Below are 21,272 nucleotides of genomic sequence, written 5' to 3' on the forward strand. Positions count from 1 at the left end.
AAAAGCCACGTCTAAAACGCCCCTTGTTCTACAATGTCGACTTAATTCATCCACCAAGGCGCCACTACCATAGTGTATAACAAGCTATCGCAATGGAATCTCATGTTATGACCTAGGTTAGGTTAGAAGGACAGTGTTGTTTATACTAAACCTTTTACGATATTACCAAACAACTACCCGAATCTTATTTACCATTTCTAGTATCTCAGCGTCTTACTAAAGAACTTACACCATCAATATTATTAATAGGTTTGGATGAGGACTTTGCATATGGATTGGTAATATTGTTACTGATATATTCGATATATCTAATAGCTTCGTACATATATTAGGTCTCATAGTGACATAATAATAGCATTCATAACTATAAGTAACCGCCTGTCTACATACCTTCTGTCTGCCTTCACTCACTTTCAAGGCTTAACGGCAACTATGAAAATTATCACAACTAAAAAAATAAAACTACATTGCCCAATATGACAGAGACATTTGGCCCAGCTTTCAGAGACCAGGAACGGCCGCTTCTAAGCTTCGGGTTGCCCTTCGTCGAATCGCTCTTTAAACACGCAGACGATACGTTTCATGCAACTAGAATCTACGTTATCTGCTCTAGATCTCTTGCGGGAAATACGGCATACCTCGATGAGCTTAAAAGAAGATTGGGCGACAAAATCGCCGGTGTTAGGATTGGCATGAAGCCGCATTCTCTCTGGTCTGAGATACTTGAGGTCGTAGCCGACACAAGAAAAGTCGATGCAGACCTAATCGTCACGTTAGGCGCGGGAAGTCTAACAGACTCGGCTAAAATAGTCTCATTCGTATGCTTATTACATCCCGTGGCTGGTGATAAAGGGGCTAGGATACTAACGTACACTAGGCATTAGCAAACGATGTCTCAACTCATGCTGAGCTAGACTCTCTCTGTACAACAAGCCCTAAAAAGCGTGATGATATCAAACCATCAAAAGTGCCGGTTGTTTGCGTCCCCACGTCGCTCTCGGGTGGCGAGTATTCGCCCTTTGCAGGTGCGACGAACGACGAGACGGGGCAAAAACACTCCTTTTCGGGAGCGCTACGGAGTCCTGCCCTGGTCATCCTTGACCCAAAACTTAGTACGACAACGCCCGATAAAGTCTGGCTAAGCACCGGTATCAAAGCCGTAGACCATTGCGTGGAAACCCTCTGCTCCCTGAAGAGTGACGATGCGGCAGATCAGGATGCTAGAGACGGGTTGTCTAAGCTTATCCCAGGTTTAATCAAGAGCAAGCAAAATCCTAAAGACCTTGAGGCACGATTGGGGTGTCAACTTGGTGCTAGAGATGCTATGAGCGCGGGTAGTCGGGGAGTGCCTTTAGGGGCAAGCCGTAAGTGAAATCTCAGACTTTCCTCTATCAGTCTACTCTGAGTAGGTAGCTATAAACTCCCGAGACTACTACCCGCGATTAAACCAACTCCAAAGCTCTCGAAGATAGATATTGCTAACTCTAGTTACTGCAGATGGCATCGGTCATCAATTAGGCCCAGCGGGCGTGAGTCATGGCGAGACGAGTTGTATTCTGAACCCAGCCGTGTGCAAGTATAACTACAAGAAGGGCGCGAACGTCGAACGTCAAAACGCCATTACCCAGCTCCTCTGGGAAGACTCTAAAGCCAGAGAGATATTTGCCCAGAAAGGACTGGAAAAGAAGACGGCTGACCTTGGCGATCTGATGGATGCTATCATCCGCGCTCTTGAGCTGCCGAGGACGCTTAGTGAGTTTGGTATTGGCGAAGATAAACTTAGCGATATCGCCGAGCACAGCTTGAAGGATCGCTGCGTACAAACCAATCCAGCCCCTCTGGATAAGGAGGGCGTGTTGGAGATACTAAGGATGGTACTCGAATGAGCTGTGTTCGTAATGTATATTATCCCGTATGAGATAAAACAATGTCCATAAAAAACAGATCCCAAGCTTCCACGCCTTACGCTCATAACCGCACATATTAATGTCTCAACAAGTCCAGTCTTTGTTAAATCCTTTGCTGTCGCACGTAAAACCTTACACCTAATCCATATTTATATTTATTTCCTCAAACTGTCAAGACGAGCCTGGAGATCATCATCCCCGGGATCCCCACCGCCGCCGCTAGGGCCACCGATAGCTTGGGCAATTCGCCCCTCGGGAACTTTCTCAGATTGAAGGCCTGTCGGGGTTTCTCCGAACTATTCAGTGTTAGACAGCGAGGCTTGCAAGTTACGGTGAGTAGTCTTCTACTTACGGCTTGATTTAGGTCGACACCAATTTCCTCCAAGACTTGTTCCACAACTTCATCGCCCTCCTCTTCTATGCCAACGTCCATTGCATCGTCAATCGCATCATCCATCATCTCCTGCCTTTCGTCCATAATAGCAGTCTCTCGTTCGAATTCCATGGCGATACGCTGTAATGCGGGCAAGTTCATCGACCTGTTCATACTGCCGAGGGCGACCGTAGCTCCTTTCATTGCTTGCATCATTTGCTCGTTGGTTCGATGGGTCTGAAGCGCGTGCTCGTCAGTGTGATGCAACTAATAGGTTCGCGACTAGAAGCGACTGACCTGTAGCCGTAACGATATTTTCTGTAGTTGACTCCTCATCCCGTAGAATTTCTCGACGTATCTGTAGAAGGGCGATCGGGTGTTAGTGGGATCCCCTACGTAATCGTCTACGATCCTAGAACCTCTTACCTTCTCGTACGTACAAGATCCTTCGCTTGGATCTTAGCTGCTCCCATTTGCCCCTTCTGCGCGCTCTGTTTAATCTGACCGACGAGAGTCTTTTCTTGCTTCTCTAGTTTAACTCGCACTTGATCTAGTTCCCGGATTGCTTTATCGATCATGCGCTGGTTCTTGCGTAGACGCTCGGCAGGCGTCATACGCTTACCGAAGGCCCATTCCAGGATCTAGCCGTAGATAGTCAGCTTTCCATTCCCATATAACCATTTGCGAGTTATTGTGGTCTGCCGGCTTACGTTCATCGCTGCGAAAGTCGGAGTATCTCACACGAGGCAGCTAGGAATCGTGCTCAAGCAGAGAAGGTATCGGATTGCCGGCGAACGGGGTCGTTGATGTCTAGCGATTTTGACGATTCTTAGTGAAGTACGCGGTATCGTTACGTCGATGGAGTCCAAATAGGCATAAATCTCGGTTGATTCCTAATAGGTTCCCAATAAGTTCCCAGCGGTCAGCGATGTGTAGCCTGGTAGCCTGGTAAATACGGATCCGTACCAATTAATGAGAACCTTGAATTGGATCAACCTCACATGCAGTGATGATGGGGGAAGTACGTAGGTACCTAATGTACATACCTCTTTGTACATAATGTCCAATCCCGCTACGTAATAGGCCCCGCTTAGTGCCCGTTACTAAACACACTTTTACACTAGTGTATATATGTATGAGGTATATATGCATATAAAGGAGCGTAACACTCGATTTAGATGTCCAAAAGTCTGATGTAATCCAGGGTTATGGGTCGATAAGGTGCTGCAACTCACTGTTAAGCGCACATCATCTCAACCAATCAGAGCTTTTTCTCTATATCACCATGCCATAATTTCCCGAGGTCGCCTCTATTCGAGAAAGCAAAAAAGCCAAAAGCCATCACCGCTCATCTTTCTACCCAAATAATCTTTCATTTACAACTACCCCGCGAATCACCACGAGAGCCAGAGGATCGATTCCCCACCATCGATTTCGAAGTCGGGAATACTTATGAGCTTACGAATTTAACGAAAGCGATGAGCGGCAATCAAAAAGGCAAGGGCAAAGGTCGCCGCGGACGGAACCGTGAGGAAGAATCCGCATCACCTCCGTCTTCTTCCGGAGCCCCGGGTTACATGACCGTCGGCAGCGGTTCCTCGCAATATGCTTCACGGCTGCAAACACTTATAGACGACGATTCGGGCTACGGCGGTAGCATCGCAGGAGACGATGCTGGTTCATCTAGACGACCGGTCGGCTCTTCTCGAGTTGGCCCGTCCTTGTCGGGGGATATGCCGCTACAACGTCGTTCTTCCAGCAGCCCGGATTCTGAACACCGAAAGGAAGCAGCAGCTATTCACCAGATGTGGTATAACCAGCATCGATCATCTTTAAATCGCGCCATCAGTAAGGTTGTCGATCTCCTCAAATCCCTCCAAGAGACAAATATCTCCTGGCCTGCGCACTACCCTTCAGTCCAGAGGGTGGAAAGAGTCTCTCCCGAACGATCCGCGCCACGTCCAGGAATACACCATACCTCTACTATGGGCCCAGAGCCCTCTTCGCACCGCTCGCGCCCATTGCGACGATCGATGACGACCACGGAAGACTACGAAACTGCAGAATCCAGTAGGGATGCCGAGAATAAAAACATAGTGGATTCGCCGAGATTAGTGACGCCGCAAATTGCACAGGAGTTTTCGATTCTAAAGTTGGACCTTAAATTAGGCAATCTACACCAGACCGAGCTTGTCCATTCTCTTGAAAAAGGATCTATTGCCGCATTGCTGGACGGAAAGATTAGCTCCAGCATCAAGCATTTACAGGTACTCCGTGAAAGAATCGAGGACACATCTAGCAAGGTTTTGGTAACTGGAGACCTGAACGCCGGAAAGTCTACGTTTTGCAATGCGCTACTGCGCCGAAAGGTTCTCCCGGAAGATCAGCAGCCATGCACGAGCATTTTCTGCGAAGTCTTGGATGCGAGGGAGAACGCTGGAGTTGAGGAGGTCCACGCAGTCCATCAAGATTCCATCTACAATCGACACGACGAATCAACCTATGACGTCTTCCCCCTAAGTGACTTAGAGGAGATTGTCCTCGACAATGTTACCTATATGCAATGTAAAGTTTACATCAAAGATGTACGAACGATTGACGAATCGCTACTCAATAACGGCGTTGTCGACATTGCTTTGATTGACGCACCGGGTCTCAATTCTGATACGACCAAGACGACGGCTGTGTTTGCGCGCCAGGAAGAGATAGATGTGGTTGTCTTCGTTGTGTCTGCTGCGAATCATTTCACCCAATCTGCAAAAGAGTTCATCTGGGCTGCTGCGGCAGAGAAAGCGTATATCTTCATGGTAGTCAACGGTTATGATCTCATCAGAGACAAGGAACGGTGCCAGAAGATGATCCTGGATCAGGTATATGGTCTAAGTCCTCGTACATTTAAAGAGTCCACCGAACTCGTGCATTTCGTATCCAGCAACGCTATCCCAGTTTCCCCACCCCCCGGCGGTCCAGACGGAGGAGGCAGTGGTAGCTCAAGTGGAGGTGGTGACGACCCTGGTGATGATCCCAAAGGAAAAGGCAAGGACAAGGAGAAGGTTCGGGACTTTGAGAAGCTGGAACAGTCCCTAAGGCGGTTCGTCTTGGAAAAGCGAGCACGGTCTAAGCTCGCGCCCGCTAAAACTTACCTCCTCAACATCCTCAACGATGTCAACGTACTTGCTACTGTCAATGCCGAGATGGCCACGTCCGAATTAGAGCGAGTGTTGAGCGAATTGGAAGTTATTGAGCCTCAGCTAGAAGCTTCAAGGAAAGCAAAAGCTGAGGTGAGTGAGGATGTGGACCAAACCATCGAGGAAACTTGTAAAGACATTTATGACCACACCCGAACCACGCTCAACTCGGTCATTGCCCACGCTGGTGATGGCAATTCCGGTGTACCTTATCCAGGTCTATTCCACGTTTTCCAGTACGCCGAAGAGTTGAAGGAAGCAATGCTGTCTCAGATCTCGGAGTCAGTCACGTCCTGTGAGGAGTATGCACGGACAAAGACTGTTGGCGGCGTAAATATGATCAAACAACTCGGCATAATGCATCTCGGCAACGAATTTCATGATCTCAACTTCCGCGCTGATGTCATGTTCCGAAGGAGACGTGACGTATTAGCGAAGCAAGTTGACGTAGCTACCGAGATATGGGACTTTGTCGACTGGTCTACAATTATGCAACGGCAAGAGAAATTGGCTGGTACTGGAATGGCCTTAACCGTTGCCACCGCCATCGGTGGTCGTTTGGTTGGCGGTATGGGATGGATGGACCACACTCTGAACATAGTGAAGATCGTCGGTAACGACAACCTTCGAAGGCTGATTGTCCCTGGCTTAGTCCTAGCAGGTATGTATTACTATGGTGTATTGATACGGAATTAAAGCTAACTCTTATTGTGCAGCCGTCTCAGCTGCAGCTTATGTTGTTCAGCAAATACCGCACTCGCTACCTCACCGCTTGTCTGAAAAGATCTCAGCGCAGCTAACAGCAATCGACTACGTCCATGCAAACAGCAACCGCATCTCGAGTTCAGTGCGCAAGGTACTCCGATACCCTGCTGACAACCTCCGGGTTGCCTTATCGCGCTCCGTCGAACAACTTGGCAAGCGTCAAGAGGAGACCATGAAGGTGCGCGGTGAGAGTGAGGTAGCTCTCAAGTATTTCGGTAATCTAGTACGCGAGAGTGCCCACCAACGCAGCTTAGTCGAGGAGATAGATCTCGATGCACACCCTCTGCCCTCTGCCGGCGTAAACATTGCTTGAAGCAAGACATATTTATGTACGTACGGCATGAAATGGCGTTGAGGAGGGCACACTTGGATTATCAGCATGACATCTCGTTTGTTTGAGCTCACGCACTTCCTTTTCTAATAGTCTTAGCGGATGATGGCGGGAAAAAAAAACTTGACGAGTGACGTAGAATGGCAAATGGTTTGGTGGCGTCCAGAGTCAGTTGTAAGCTGGACGAGTATGAACTCTACTCCCCCATTCTTTTTCCTCGATCCCTATGTACGTACGTACTAGTTTATACTAAATCACAAGGAAAATCAGGGCTTAACCGAGTTTGGATCTACGTAGAGCGTTAAGATAGCAGCATGATAGCAGCATGAATAGCGTAGACAATATAATATTACTTACGTCGTAATAGGTACGGTAGCATTCCGTTCCTGTAATATGTAACTGTATCCGTGTGAATTATTGACCACGATTAACTGGGGTAAACGTGAGCGAGTAGTATTAAGCCGCACTGATAGATATCTAACGATCCTAGTATCGTTATAGCATTAACACAGGGTTATATGACGATCACGCAAATGTTTGCTTTTAGAGCTACTGAGATTACAAACCTACATATAACATACATACGTAAAAGACAAACAGATAAGCTAGCTCTAGGCTATCTGACAGCTTGTCATCCATTTTTTTTTCCCGTGGAAAGAGTATACTATTGATAAGGTATCACGAAGTGGAACCAAACAGCATGGAAATAACTTCGTTGTTCCGCGAGGAACTTTAACCTATCTGGCGAGCCCGTGGCTCGTATATACATACATGTTCTTTGTCCTAGATGTCTCATCTAGAATTTTAACAGAAGGTTATTGAATATTTCGGCTTTCCAACAGCTTACCGACGACATTTGGCATATTATACTAACGTAGTAGGTAATACAGCCGAGTAAGAATATCGTTTATTAACTAATCATATTGATCTACCCAGATATCCCACTTTACATCTCACGTAGTTAACCGCGTAAAGACGTACGTAAGTTGATCACATCTAGGACCAGGGAGGCTAGTAGTGGGGGGAGGAGAGAGAGAAAACATGGTGCTGACACGTGTAAAGCAATCTCGTTGTTGGCCGATGATTAACATACCATCCCATCCTTGATGCACGTAGTATAGGTGTGAGATAACCTACATATCTTAATAACTTGGTAGCTACCTTGCTACATTATATACGTAATATATACAGTTAAATCTTGCTATAATAAATTTATTTTATAACGAATTTATTTTATAATAAATCGATATTGTATTTTATTAAATTTTATATAAAATTTAACGAATTTTTTTATATAATAAATTTATTAATTTTAAAAATAAATTACCATTTAATTTATTATAAAAATAATAAAATTATAAATAAATAAAGTAAATTTTATAAATTTAACTATTAAATTTAACTTAATTAAAATAAAATAAAGTTAATAATAAATAAAAATTATAAGGTTTTTAATATTTTAATTTTTAAAAAATTATAACGTTATTAAAAATATTAAATTTTAAACTTTAAATAATTAATTTAAATTTTAATAATAATATATTATTTAATTATAAATAAGTTAATTTATATTTAATTAATTTAATAAATAATTTATTAAATAACGTATTTTTTATTTTTTAAAATAATATTAATAAAAACGTAATAACGTAACGTAATTATTAAAAAATAACGTTAATTAATTTATTAAATTAAATTATAATATTTTAAATGGCGATAATAAACGTATTAATAATAAATTAAATATAAATTTAAGCGTTATTTTTTATTTTTAATAATATATAAAATTTTATTAAATAAATATATTTATTTTAATAAGTTTTATTTAAAAAAAATTAAAAAAATTAAATAAATTATTAAATTTAATTTTTCGTTATTTTAAATGACTTTAAATCGAGGTTCGATATTTAGTTTAAAAGGATGTACTTTTTATAATTATATTATTTTCCAGTTAATTACAATTTATATAACCTTTTTTTTAAAATATTTTATTTTTAGTTTAAAGTTATTTTAAATACGTGTTTTTTAAAAAATTAATTTACGAAAAAGTAATATTAATATTATTTAATTAATTAAATTATTAAATAATAACGTTAACGCGTTTTTATAATAAATATTAATTAATTATATAATCGTATTAATTTTATTATTAAGTTTATCGATTAAATTTATACGTTTTAAGTTTTTTAAAGTTGTTAAATGTGGTTATAACGGTTGTAACCGGTTGTAATACCGGTTATAATATCGGTTGTAATATTAATTAATAAGATTATTAAAAATAATAATGTTAATGTTTTTTTATAATAAGTATTAATTAATTATATAATTGTATTAATTTTATTATTAAATTTATTAATTTAATTTACGTGTTTTAAGTTTTAAAGTGTTAAAAATAATTAAGATTAAATGTAACGATTTTAATATTATGTAATATTTTAATATGTTTTTAAACGTTGAAACTTACGATATTATAACGCGATGTTATATAAATATATAAAAAAGGCGGGAAGGTTAAAGTTATTATGTTAAATAAAATATAATGCGTTTTATTTTATTTATACGTGTTATTGGTTGTGTTGTTAATGGTTGTAGTGGTGGTAATATTATTTATCGTAAAGTGATTTTAACGTTTAAAGTTACGATATAATAACGTAACGTTATATGGATATGTAAAAAATTTAAATAAATAAATGTAATATATTATTAATTTCGAGTTATTTAAGTTAAAACTATTTTATACGTTGTGATATTATATTAAAATTTTTATAAATATAATGTTTAAATTTATTATTAAAATTTTATCGTAACGTGAGTACGAATTTAAAGTAACTTTAAATTATAATTTATTAAAAAGTTTACTTATGATTTATAAATATAAATATACGGGCTATGCGTTATATGGCTTAAACGGGCGTAACCCTCGCGTTTTAACGAATTATAATTTAACGTATATTAAAATAAATTTTTTAAATATTAAAAATATTTTTTTTAAATAATATTAACGGTTATAAATATAACGTATTTTAATTATTAAAAATATATTTAAAATTATAATTTAAAATTTATTTAATTTATTTTTTTAAAAAATATTATATATAAGTTTTATTAATTTTAAATAGTTTATTAATTAATTAATTAAATTTAAAAAACGGTATAATATTTAAAAATATATTAAATATAATAAAAACAAATTTATTAATAAATTAATTATTAAATTTTATATGGTTAAAATTTAATTTATTATTAATTTATATAAGTTTAAAAATATATATAACGTTAATAAAATAATTTTTTTTTAAAAAATAACTTTTAATTATATTTTAATAATAATATAATAAAACGGTTAAAAAAAAAATAAAAATAAAATTATAATATTATACGTATATAATTTAACGGAATTTTATAAATTAAAATTTTAATTATTTAATATTATAATTAATTTACGTTATTTTAAAATAAATTAACGATTTTTTTTAAGTTTTTTATTTTAATATAAATTTAATAAAAAAATTTAAATTATTAATATTATATTTAAAAAATTTTTATATTAATTTAATAATTAAATAATTAATTATAAAATTTTATTATTAATTAATAATTTTAATATTTATAAAATAACTTTAAAAAAATTACATAATTATTTAAATTATAATATATTTAAATCGAATTTTTATTTATAAATATAACGTTTATTTATTAATTATTAAATTAAAAGATTATTTATATTTTTAAAACTTTATATTATTAAATATAATTTAATTTTATAATAAATTATTTATTTAATAATAAAAATTATATATAAGAAATTTTATTATTTAAAATTTACCGTTAAATTATATAAATTTAATAAAAATTAAATTTTTAAATAATTAATAATTACTTTTATAAATTAATAATATTTAATTTTATTAAAAAGTTATTTAAAATACTTTTTAATTAAAATAATAAAAATTATAAAAAAATATAAATTAAAAAAAAAATAATAATTTAAATATAATAATTTAAAAAAATTAAAATTATTTAAAAAATTATAAATATTTTTAATTTTATAAAACTTTTTTTTAAAATAATAAATTTAATATTATTATTTATTAAATTATTAATTAAATTAATCGAAATTTATATTATTAAAAACGATAATAATAATATAAATAATAATAATAATAATAAAATTAAAATAAATTAAATTTAAAAAATTTTAATAATAAAAATTTTATTAATTTATTAATTATTATTAAATTAATATAAGTAATATTATTCGGTTAATTTTAAATTAATTTAAAAATTAAAACGTAAAAAAAAAACTTTATAATTTATTAAATAAAAAAAAAAACAATAAAAATTAAATAATTAATAATTAAAATATATTTAATATAAAATAATACGTAAAATTTATTAATAAATTAAATATATTTATATATAATTAAAGTTAAAAATAAAGAATTATACTTTATAATAAATTTACTTTATAATAAATATATATTAATGTTTTTTAAAATTCGTTATAACAAGACTCGATTGTAGTATACGTCGTAAGCCGGCGTACGGGGGTATTAAAACAAGAGGCAACCCCGCTGGCTTGCACAATAGCCCTGAGTTTACGACCAGGCCAGGCAATTGATTTAATTGGTTAAATCCCTAGGTGGCCGCCCTGCCTCGCCGCGCCGGGGGTCACGGGCGCTCGGCACGTGCTTCGCACGTGCCTCGCACCCGTGACCCCCCGCGGCTCGGCGGGCGGCCACACACAACCCCCTTAACCACGCTTCGATTCCTCGACCTCGCATCCCTTCTTTTCTTTTACGCATTACTATGCAAGCAAAAGCGCCGCGCTTTTGCCTGCTACCTTAGCGGATCAAGCTCGAAACGCTTGGCTAACCCCTTATTGGCGCTGTTGCAGCCGAAAGCCGCAACAACGCCAGGCCAGGCCAAGAGCCTTATGGCTGTGGCTAGTCCAATCCCCATTACATAAGCAGCTTTCGTCGAAATCTCAACCAAGTCCACTTTATCTCAAGATGCACCCAATCAAAGCATGTAAAACTGACAGGGGCACTTCCATTTACAGTAATTTTTTCAAAATAGGAAGGTGGGGCAAACTCCCATAGAAAAAAAACGCGACACAATAACCCTTCGTAAACTCAGGGCACCAATTCGGGCCGGGCCGGATCATGTTAAAAATCGGATGCGCAATCGCCAATCGGCAGGAAACCTTTGCTGCGCCGCACGAACCCTCAAGGGTCTTGGTTTCAGAGCGGTGACGACAATTCTATAATATTTCCAAATACTACATTATGTACTTATGATGATGCGACGTCCAATCTCAATTCCTCCTTATGTCCGTCCGGATGCGCGGATCCGCTTGGGGACTATCCCACATCCGGGACGAGCCGCGTGATATCGACCCGAAGTTTAGGAAAAAAGGTGCCCCTGCAGCAGAGCAGCAATTACATACGCGTGGTGTACGCATGCGGGCAGGGAATACTATGTACATACATAAGTACCGTACTTAAGGTATGTGTAAAAAGGTGCTAACATGGATCCTGGCCCGGGATGGGAGCGCTCAGCTGATGACACATGCGAAAGAATGCACATAAAGCTTTGCCCGTTGTTGTATCCGAGCCATCCGTCGGCTTGTCATGGGGTATATGTATTGTGTAGAGCTAAGCTAAAGCATTTCACCTCCTATAGGGGTATGGTATGTATGGAATAGGTATCTGGCCCGTACAAATGAGACGCCTACGTTCGTAATGTATAGAAATAAAACTTATGCAGACTTGCTCAGAGCACTATGCTGAGCGAGCCGTCTTTATGCAAGCAGTCTGCCATCCCATACCGTTTCGACTCCAGACTCCATTGCAGCACCCCTGTGATGAAATGTCGACACCATTTGATAAACGCCTGCACGTCCCTGCTTACTTCGGCGTTATCTGACGCCATCTCCCCAAGGGCCTTCGCGGCCTCTTCGAACCCCTTCATAGATTCCCGCAGAGCCGCTTCGATGCCGCGGGTCACCGTGTCTAGTGTCTGCTTTTCGGGACTGCAGTTTTTGTACATCACCGGTACGAGATTGAACAGTGATGCTTGTGCCTGATGGTCTCGTTAGCACTTACAATGCGTTTTTGTATGTTTGTTCGTGGGGGGCTTACTATTTCTTTTTGTACCGAGTATATGTCGTTGAGGATAAGACACATAACAACCGTCTCCTTCCAGAGGTCCTTCATAGGAGCACACTCCATAATAGTCTCGGGAAGTCTTACTTTAAGCATGTGACTAGAAGATATATTGTTAGCGGTGTATCTTTATGATATCGATTGATTGCTTTCTCGTCGCTTACTCTGTAAGTGCAATCTGAGGAGCACAGCCCACAGACCCTGATCGGATCTTGAGGTAATTGTCCACAGTAGGGATGATGCCTCGCACTCGTTGTCCATGTTCCACACCCACACTGACCATGAAACCTTCTAACTCGCGGTAGAATCTTTCTCGTTGTATCCTGTCCGTTGTGTTGCGCAGACCTCGACCGACATCGGCAAATAAAGCCATGTTGGGGTGTAAGGCCTCTTCTTCCTTGGCGATTCTCTCCTGAGCTCCCTCGCTTTCGTCGAGGCCCAGGAGGGTGTGGACTGTGCGAAGAGATTTCTGGTAGTAGGCTCGGGCGAGCTCCTCATCGTTAGACACGTCAGTATCTCCGGCATCGACCTCGTCGTCCCACACGAAAATCCAGACTGAATAGGCGGTGGCGATTTCAAGCTCGGGCCATTCCGCGTCGGGATACCAACTATGCGGAGAGACTAAATTAGTCGATTGTTTAGGGCAAATATAGGCTAGGGGATATGCTAACTTACAGGGACATAAGGCGACCAAAGTCTGCCTTCTTTAAAGCCTTTAACTTTTTCTCATTGGTGATAATGCGTTCGAGCATCGAGTCCACGAGGCCCTCGAGCCTCTCTGCGTGTGGGTTGGCAGCGAGCGGCCATTCTGAGAAGAGTTGCCATAGGTCCGGGAGGTGAAAGGTCTTTCCATCTAGCTGAGTAGCTAAGGTCAAAGCTTCATCGCGAAGCTCCGGGTGGGCGCTAGGCTTGATAACTTGCGGTTCGGGACTTCGACTTCGAGGAAATATAGATAATAACTTGTACTGCAACCGCTCTACGAGGCGTAATAACTGTGTCTTCGTTTGGGACTTCATCTTGTCTATCTTGTTCTTGACTTTTGAAGAACCTTTTAGAGGAGAATAGCTGGTGTTTGTTGAATAGACATATTGCCCTCCTCACGGCTACCCTCTTCTTATAAGTGAGAGCCGATGTTGGCGTTCCGCTAAGTCGGAAATATAGTCTAAGACTCGGCTAAAGATTATAGCAGGTTGGTGCAATGCCAACTCAAAGCTAGGGAGGAGTAGTTACCAATATTGGCAAACATGAACGATGAGGTCTAGCTTCTACTACAACCTAATGCAGTGATGTCCAGAAACACTAGGATGGTGTGTCACTTTTGGAATAGATTGATCGAACGAAGCCTAGTTTGTTATAGTTAGGTCGTAGAAAAGCCGCGGAGGGAGGCATACACGGGAGGTTATCTACGTAATCGGCTTGTAGGTAAGGGTTATGTATGTTGGTCCACGGTACGCCAGGATAGCAATATCCGCGCTTTCGCCGGCTAGTTTCATGAGCTATTAGATGATTGTCATGAAGTCGTATTCGGAAGCTCATTAGAGGAATGTAATGGGGAATGGAAATGTCCAACACCATTTGGCGTTGTAGAGAGAGGTAGTAGGAAACCCTAGATTGGGTCTGGAATAGGACTAATAACTAGAACCAACTACAAACAGATAACGGTTCCGGCGGCTCTAAACTACTGGCGTGATGCAACACAAGAAACCCGATATTAAACTAGTATTTCCTCCCCAGTTTAGGATCTAGTAAAACGTGGAAAACCACAGGAACATCCACTTTGATGGTTCATGTACCATTCTACCCACAAGGTTCCGGATCCGCTAGATTATGCCTAGGACAGAAACGCGAATATTTTCGGAAAAGACCAAGACGGATAATCCATCCGACGTTGGAACGGCATATTACACGGTAACATGGCTAATACGCCAACGGCTAGTATATCTGATCAAACACATGTGATAGTAGTATAAAAACAAATATATTTATGAAGTTGAAAGAAGCTTAAATCAGTGGTCAGGTCAACAATCTGCAGTCATAGCGGTGTTATCTGATTGGTCGTCTACTATAAAATCGGAAGCTTAGCTAGAAGAACAATTTTAGAAATATCATGATAATAAGAGGAATAAGAGGATGATCGCATATGATGATCGCGGGTGAAACCCCAACCTCTGATCCTCAGATGTCCGATTCGGTACGAGGTTTGCTTTGATGGTCCTGCACATACGCAGTGCTATGTAAGTCGACCAGTCAGCCTCTAGAACTTCTACATATGTAGTAAGCCAGTCTACCTAAAACAAGAAAACAACCTGGATCATCCATGGCTACAAGTTAAATAATAATCGGGGCCGGGACTCTAGCAGGGTTTTGGGGGTTTGGGGGGGGCTCTTCCAGTTCCCGTGATCCACTCCGAAATTTCACGTTGTACGTATCAGAGGCTTGCGTGGGGTGCCTTGATTTTTAAGCGTTAAGGTGTACGTACTATGTAGGTGATTATGCAAAGGAGTGTAGAATAAGAACATGGTATAAACAGTATGAAATCGCACGGTAGAGTATAGTCGTCGAGACTGTTACACTATAGTTATACCCACAATTGTATGTAAGGAATTGAAACTTTCGGCCTGTCGAGTTATTTCAACTAACTAGCGAAACTAGTTCTATTATTTTGCTGCTGTCGGTCTTTTTCTTCTTCTTTTTTTCCCCTTTTCGCCGGCGCGGTTATCGGAGTTAGACGTTAAGGTCTTAAACCCTAACTTTGCAAATAGGAGGTGAGGTTTATATTAAAGTACACTACATACATACTAATGTATGTATGATGCACGTGAGACATGACAGTTTTGCTGCAGACATGAGCCGCGGCTTAAAAGCGGCTCTCGCTTGCGCTTGCGAAGCAATAACAACTACATTAGCGTTAGTATATAAGATCCTAGGACCGTATTAATACCGTAAATATATGATTTATATATATGAATGGTTCCGCAACTTAGTACGAAAGAAGCACGGTAGCCACATCTACCAACGGTATTGATATTAAATGGTATTTTTGCGATTAAACGGTTGGTATGTCGAATGGTTTTTCTTTTACGAATGGTTTTTTTTAACCAACGGTTTTTTTTGGAAATCAACGGTTTTTTTACGGTCGGGGCAGGTGCAATAGTCTTAGTACGGTTGGGGGAAGGTAGGTAAGTAGGTAAGTAAAAAAAAATTACTTACATATACTACTATACGTACTTGCCTTAATACAAGTACGTACAGTAGTCAAGTCATTAAAGTAGGTAGGTAGGTAGGCATTATTACTTTCGAACACTTTACGGCTACGGCTACAGCTACGGCTACGAGGTTATTAAGCTACGGCTACGAGGTTACTATTCAAATAGACTATTACATACAGGCGCGTATAGCTTGTAATTACTTAGGTATATAAGGTGGCATTCGCAACTTCCTTAATTACTTGATTACCTATTACCTACCTATATTACACCTTCCTTACTTAATTACCTACTAGTATTACACCTTCCCGGACCGTAAAAAAACCATTCGTCAAGAAAAAACCATTCGCAAAAGGAAAACCATTCATATACATATAAACCGTTCAAATAGCCAACCAAAGATATACCATTTAAATTAATACCGGTTGAAATATCAAAACATTTAAACATTCAAATAATATTAGAGCCTCAAACGGTAGATCTACGGTTTAATCCTTATTTACTGTAAAAGTACGGTACCTAGGACTTATATCCTGACGCTAATGTAGTTTAGTATATGCACCTGTCGCGCTACCTTCCCAAAGGTGTGGAAAGGGAAAAACACGACCTTAACCTTACCATAGTAGGTTAACTAAGAGGTATGGAATATATGGGTACCTTAGCTATGTAACCTAACAGAAGGCGCTTACTTACATAAGTATTTATATATGTACATAACTTACATAATGTTATGTACATGCTGCAGATTGATTATGAATATAATCCGTACCTAAATTCTTATTTGCAGGAAGAAATATTACAGGAATAAAATCCCGGACTGGTGATCTTAACACTTCCCCTTCCTTGGGTACGGGCAACAAAGAATAATATGCGACGGATGAAACATGACTTGCATTTTTTTTGCCTTGAGTGGTGACAAATCTTTAAACGCAAAACGCAAAATGCAAAACCAAAACCACGCAAAAAGCACATGGCCGCCCAGACAGTTATCAAGTTATGTCGAGAAGCAGGGCTACTTACCCAGAACAAGGGTCTGGAGACAGGGACTCAGGATAAGACCTGGATAGGAAACAGGGGTATGAGAACGTGTCAGTATCATTTTTGCAGCTCCGCAGGACCACGAATCCCAGCGAGTCTGCATGTCTATTCCCAAAGCATGCAGTTTATTAGCCCACGGCTCCAACGGCAGCCTTCCGGTAGCTATCGAATGGACTCGGCACGGGTCGTTTTCCTATGCCCTAGACCCTATGTAGGTCAGCGTCCACGACTAAAAGCCCACCCCATCTAACATCGTGCAAACTTCACCCACTTAGTTTGCTTTTCTTCTACCATTTGCGTCAATCATTTCTTGACGATGTTTAGGATGTAGGATGTTTAGAGGAGGGGGAGATACCGTCGATGAACAATGAATAGGATCAAGGAAACTCTGGCTAGAATAGCTCGTGCCGCTCGTGGATCGCGCGACCCGGCTTCTTCTTCAAGCTTACGCCTAGATCGCGTAGGCAGGTCGAGCAGTTCGACACTCGACTCTCGGGAAAAGGTCCTAGTACGTGCGGACGGCCGAGGCCCCCTTATCCTCTTTGATGGCACTCAAAACGGCGACGACGGCATCGATTTTGTTTTCGTTCATGGACTATACGGCCAACGCAGCGGGACCTGGACAAAAGCCGGTGTCTGCTTTCCTCGCGACTTTCTCTGGCAGGATATCCCGGGTGTTAGAATTATTTTATGGGGATGGGTTGGAGGCTTGAGTGCTAGCGGTACATTTTCCGAGCAAGCAGAAAACCTCCTGGCCGATATTGCTCGTGTCCGTACTGGGACAAAACGTCCCATCATCTTTGTAGGCCATGGCTTAGGCGGCCTCGTTGTCAAAGAGGCCTTGGTCACGGCGGCAATGTCACGGATATACGGCGCACACGTCGAGCTGGGCAACGTGTACCCTAAGACTATTGGATGCGTCTTCTTAGGTACACCTCACGTAAGGGGTGGAAAGCGTTCCCTAGGTGAATGCATTGCTACGACTGCTCTGTTATCACCGACTCCGCCGAGTTCTCAGCTCCTGAAGGCTTTCAAGGAGAGTGACAAACTCTTCGAGAATCTTCATAGCACATTTCTTATGATCTCGAGAGACATAAGAATTATATGTGCTCGAGAAAAGTTGCCAACGACCATAACGGCTTCGGCTGATGTGGTAAAGGATGCTGATGGAATGGAATTGGGAAGGGGAACGATCCAGATGATGGTCCCGAGGGACTGCGCGGCCTACGAGGGCTTCAACGTATCAAAGCTCGACATGATGTCAACCCACCAGGACCTCGCAAGGTGTAAAAGCAGAGACGACCCAGGATATGCGCAGATTGTTCAGTATCTCGTTAAAGCAGCAACTGCTCTATCGCCCGCCGAAGTCGAGGCGAGGGAACCCCGAAATCAAGGTACATAATACCCAGCATTTCTATCTTACGCATTTGTTCCGTTGCTAACTCTTGGGGTTTAGAAATCCTTAACGCTCTTTACTTCGACACTATGAATGAACGCGAGTCTCGAATAGATCCAGCTTACGGTGATACGTGTGACTGGATCATGAACCCTAACCAGTCTCCCCTCCCCAAATTCCTTAGATCTGATGATACCGTCCTAGTAAGTACCTTGATTTTATTATTGCCCTCTTGTCGTTTTCTTGGTCCTCAGCTGTGACTATATAATTTCAGGACCAAGATAACCAGCCAAGCTGTTTCTTTCCCCCGTAATATTCTTTGCAGCATTGATTAACTCTGGCTGTGTAGTGGATTAGTGGCACCGCCGGATCTGGAAAGTCGACGCTGATGAGACACCTATGGCGATCCGAACAGTTGAAGGAGCAACTCCATGAAGGCTGGGGAAGCGGAGGTGATTTGCATATGGCTTGTTTCTTTTTCTTCGAAGGTGGCGGCCCGATCCAGAAATCCTACGAAGGCTTCCAACGCAGCATTTTGTACCAAATCCTATCAGCAAGACGTGATCTCATTAGAGTTGCCTTTCCTAGCTTTATGGATGGTCCTTGGCCACCTCCAGTACAATTCACCAGCAACCGTAATCTCAACCAAGCTTTCTATTCTATCTTCGCTCAGATGTCCGACGACGTACGCCTCTTCATTTTCATGGACGGACTTGACGAATATCGCATTATAGATCGAAAGGATCAATACGAGCCAAATGAGCTTGACGTTACTTACAAGAATACGGGAGATGAGTATTGGGGTCAGAGCAAATGGGCCATGGATTCTCACGTGGAGATCTCGAAACTCGTCAACAGTATGGGCAACAAAGACAATATTAAATTCATCATCACCTCACGTGAATTATCGGTGTTTGAGGAAGCTTTTGCTGACCATCCAAGAATCAAACTCCAAGATCACACAGAACGGTCTATTACGCAATATGTGGCGGGCCGACTTGAGGATGAGGCTCCCGGGTTACCGGATACCAATAATCTCTGTAGGGAGATAGCCCAGAAGAGTCATGGCGATATACTATGGGCGAGGCTAGCGATCGATATGGTGGTCGGTTGCAGTTTGCGCAGTTTAAGGGGCATGTTAAACTCTTTACCGTCCCACCTCGGAGGGCCCGACGGCCTGTACATGCGTATGCTAGAAAACCTAAGCCACGAATATCAGCACAGCGCATCTAGGATTTTTCATATTGTCCTCAGAGCGCAGCAGCCGCTGAGCTTAATTACGCTCGCATTTGCTGAAGAAGGCTATCTGCACCCCGACACGGGCGAGCTGAGGATGGTTTACGATAACCAGCGTCCGTACGACAACGATGCCGTCGAAAGTCTGGCCGATGAAATGCAGAGGCGGTTACAAACCTATTGTGTCGGCCTCCTAACTGCCGAGACGGGGGTATCCACCAACTCCAACACTGTAGAAACGGGGAAACGAGTCGTCTTTTCTAATCAGACAGCTAAAGAATGGGTACGGCGCAAGGATATATGGCAAAAACTCCCTGGTGTCAAACCTGTCAGTGATATAGAGCTGGACTTCTCACTACTAAGTGGATTTGCGAGGCACATCAAGGTTTTTGGAGTTACGCGATCTCCGGTACTGGCATGGCCAAGCTGGCGAATCCGGCCTGATGCGTGGCTGTTGGTTTCAAATGTGATGCGGTATGCCGAGAAGATTGACAGCAAGATTGACGATTTAGAGAAGTATTGCGAGCTGTTGGACGAGGTAGACAGTACATGCCAGCAGATCTGGGTCGCGTCCTTGAACAGTCACAAACCTCTTCACGAGGATCCCGACTGGTACGAGAGTCGGCTTCCGAGTCTTCTCAAGAAACACTGGTCCAGTTACGAACCGATGGATATTGGCAAGCCACCTAAACGGAAGGACTTCCTAACCCTCGCCGTCCAGGCTAGTCTGGTCCGATACGTCGATACAAAACTAAACAAATTAAGTGGAGAAGCGAGAAGGAAGAAGGCCCAGGAGCTTCTACCTTTTGTAGTCAGCCCCAAGGCTGATGGTATCAGCGCTTGTGCCGCTCTCAGTGGAGATTATGCGGAGTTCCACCACGATATGCCAGACACCCGCTTATTAGATATTCTGTTTGACGCTGGAGCATCCGCACGCGATGAAGAGAGGCTGTGGACGAAGGCATTGAAAGCAGGCCGGAATTACTTCTCAAGGGGTAGCGTTACGATGACGCACTTGCTGGAGACGTCCTCGAGCGCGAGACTCATGGAGAATCGCCAGAGGTGGGTTGCCGCCATCAAGGCATTACTACAGCACGGCGCGGATCCAAATACCGACGTCCAAGTTACAACCGGAGAAGGAGAAAATCAGTCCACGACGACAGTAGCGGCTGTGGACCTAATACGAGATACGCTAGAGGGGGAGCCCGAATATGCCGTCGAGCTTGTCGAGATGGAAGTACTGATGGGTAGAAGAGGAAGTGTCGGCCTAGCGAGATGAGATTGACGATGACGTGTGACGAAGTGCTTCTAGCTCGGGAAACGAGGGAGGGACGGGACATAAGGTTAGGATGGCGCGCAGAGAAAGGAAAAGTTTCGGAGGTAATTAGGATCAGACTCCAGATTGACTATAAAGTGGTTCACGAGTTTATATAACGTATCATGACTAACTAACAGCATCCGTCGACTTGTTCGGCGGAGACTCAAATCAACTACAGAAATAGCATTGAAGCAGAACGATAATATCACTCGAAATCGGCATGTATCAAGACTGGATGGAGGATCATAAATAGAATGGCGTGTCGGGAAATCATATAGAGTTGATATTACATTTTTTTGTAGATAGTCAAATATTAATACTCTAGTTATATTTATTCAGTACCTCAA

The 21,272-nt window shown here is 41.1% G+C and overlaps 5 protein-coding genes across 5 annotated transcripts; 3 read left to right on the plus strand and 2 right to left on the minus strand.

Annotated features, from left to right (window-relative positions):
• Nucleotides 1-192: 192 nt before the first annotated feature.
• F5Y00DRAFT_22300 (putative Fe-containing alcohol dehydrogenase) lies at nucleotides 193-1,978 on the plus strand. Its single transcript, XM_048005815.1, has 3 exons — nucleotides 193-818; nucleotides 878-1,364; nucleotides 1,498-1,978. The coding sequence occupies exons 1-3, from the start codon at nucleotides 477-479 to the stop codon at nucleotides 1,884-1,886; spliced, it is 1,218 nt and encodes a 405-aa protein (XP_047866856.1). The 5' UTR covers nucleotides 193-476; the 3' UTR covers nucleotides 1,887-1,978.
• On the minus strand, nucleotides 1,975-3,281 carry F5Y00DRAFT_22293 (Snf7-domain-containing protein). The gene is made up of 5 exons (XM_048005803.1): nucleotides 2,991-3,281; nucleotides 2,707-2,921; nucleotides 2,578-2,638; nucleotides 2,260-2,517; nucleotides 1,975-2,203 (listed from the first exon to the last, which is right to left on the minus strand). Exons 1-5 carry the CDS (start codon nucleotides 2,994-2,996, stop codon nucleotides 2,063-2,065), a joined length of 681 nt encoding a protein of 226 aa, XP_047866857.1. The 5' UTR covers nucleotides 2,997-3,281; the 3' UTR covers nucleotides 1,975-2,062.
• A 209-nt stretch (nucleotides 3,282-3,490) lies between these two features.
• Nucleotides 3,491-6,997, plus strand: F5Y00DRAFT_231186 (uncharacterized protein). The gene is made up of 2 exons (XM_048006995.1): nucleotides 3,491-6,129; nucleotides 6,185-6,997. The coding sequence occupies exons 1-2, from the start codon at nucleotides 3,759-3,761 to the stop codon at nucleotides 6,544-6,546; spliced, it is 2,733 nt and encodes a 910-aa protein (XP_047866858.1). The 5' UTR covers nucleotides 3,491-3,758; the 3' UTR covers nucleotides 6,547-6,997.
• A 5,308-nt stretch (nucleotides 6,998-12,305) lies between these two features.
• F5Y00DRAFT_22416 (terpenoid synthase) lies at nucleotides 12,306-13,888 on the minus strand. Its single transcript, XM_048005964.1, has 4 exons — nucleotides 13,407-13,888; nucleotides 12,896-13,339; nucleotides 12,708-12,831; nucleotides 12,306-12,648 (listed from the first exon to the last, which is right to left on the minus strand). The coding sequence occupies exons 1-4, from the start codon at nucleotides 13,745-13,747 to the stop codon at nucleotides 12,340-12,342; spliced, it is 1,218 nt and encodes a 405-aa protein (XP_047866859.1). The 5' UTR covers nucleotides 13,748-13,888; the 3' UTR covers nucleotides 12,306-12,339.
• A 2,863-nt stretch (nucleotides 13,889-16,751) lies between these two features.
• On the plus strand, nucleotides 16,752-21,272 carry F5Y00DRAFT_231196 (uncharacterized protein). The gene is made up of 3 exons (XM_048006996.1): nucleotides 16,752-18,369; nucleotides 18,432-18,574; nucleotides 18,721-21,272. Exons 1-3 carry the CDS (start codon nucleotides 17,343-17,345, stop codon nucleotides 20,884-20,886), a joined length of 3,336 nt encoding a protein of 1,111 aa, XP_047866860.1. The 5' UTR covers nucleotides 16,752-17,342; the 3' UTR covers nucleotides 20,887-21,272.

The sequence above is a fragment of the Daldinia vernicosa genome (genome assembly GCF_022497035.1).
Source record: "Daldinia vernicosa strain CBS 139.73 unplaced genomic scaffold F5Y00scaffold_12, whole genome shotgun sequence".
NCBI lineage: Eukaryota > Fungi > Ascomycota > Sordariomycetes > Xylariales > Hypoxylaceae > Daldinia > Daldinia vernicosa.

Coding starts and splice junctions, on each gene's coding strand:
- F5Y00DRAFT_231196 (XM_048006996.1), top strand. CDS start 17,343: ATGAATAGGATCAAGGAAACTCTGGCTAGAATAGCTCGTGCCGCTCGT. Junction 18,370..18,431: donor GAGGGAACCCCGAAATCAAG/GTACATAATACC, acceptor CTTGGGGTTTAG/AAATCCTTAACGCTCTTTAC. Junction 18,575..18,720: donor GATCTGATGATACCGTCCTA/GTAAGTACCTTG, acceptor CTGGCTGTGTAG/TGGATTAGTGGCACCGCCGG.
- F5Y00DRAFT_22416 (XM_048005964.1), bottom strand. CDS start 13,747: ATGAAGTCCCAAACGAAGACACAGTTATTACGCCTCGTAGAGCGGTTG. Junction 12,832..12,895: donor CCTCAGATTGCACTTACAGA/GTAAGCGACGAG, acceptor TATATCTTCTAG/TCACATGCTTAAAGTAAGAC. Junction 12,649..12,707: donor ACTCGGTACAAAAAGAAATA/GTAAGCCCCCCA, acceptor CGAGACCATCAG/GCACAAGCATCACTGTTCAA.
- F5Y00DRAFT_22293 (XM_048005803.1), bottom strand. Junction 2,518..2,577: donor AAATATCGTTACGGCTACAG/GTCAGTCGCTTC, acceptor CACGCGCTTCAG/ACCCATCGAACCAACGAGCA. Junction 2,204..2,259: donor GTGTCGACCTAAATCAAGCC/GTAAGTAGAAGA, acceptor AACACTGAATAG/TTCGGAGAAACCCCGACAGG.
- F5Y00DRAFT_22300 (XM_048005815.1), top strand. CDS start 477: ATGACAGAGACATTTGGCCCAGCTTTCAGAGACCAGGAACGGCCGCTT. Junction 819..877: donor CGGCTAAAATAGTCTCATTC/GTATGCTTATTA, acceptor AACGTACACTAG/GCATTAGCAAACGATGTCTC. Junction 1,365..1,497: donor AGTGCCTTTAGGGGCAAGCC/GTAAGTGAAATC, acceptor TAGTTACTGCAG/ATGGCATCGGTCATCAATTA.
- F5Y00DRAFT_231186 (XM_048006995.1), top strand. CDS start 3,759: ATGAGCGGCAATCAAAAAGGCAAGGGCAAAGGTCGCCGCGGACGGAAC. Junction 6,130..6,184: donor CCCTGGCTTAGTCCTAGCAG/GTATGTATTACT, acceptor CTTATTGTGCAG/CCGTCTCAGCTGCAGCTTAT.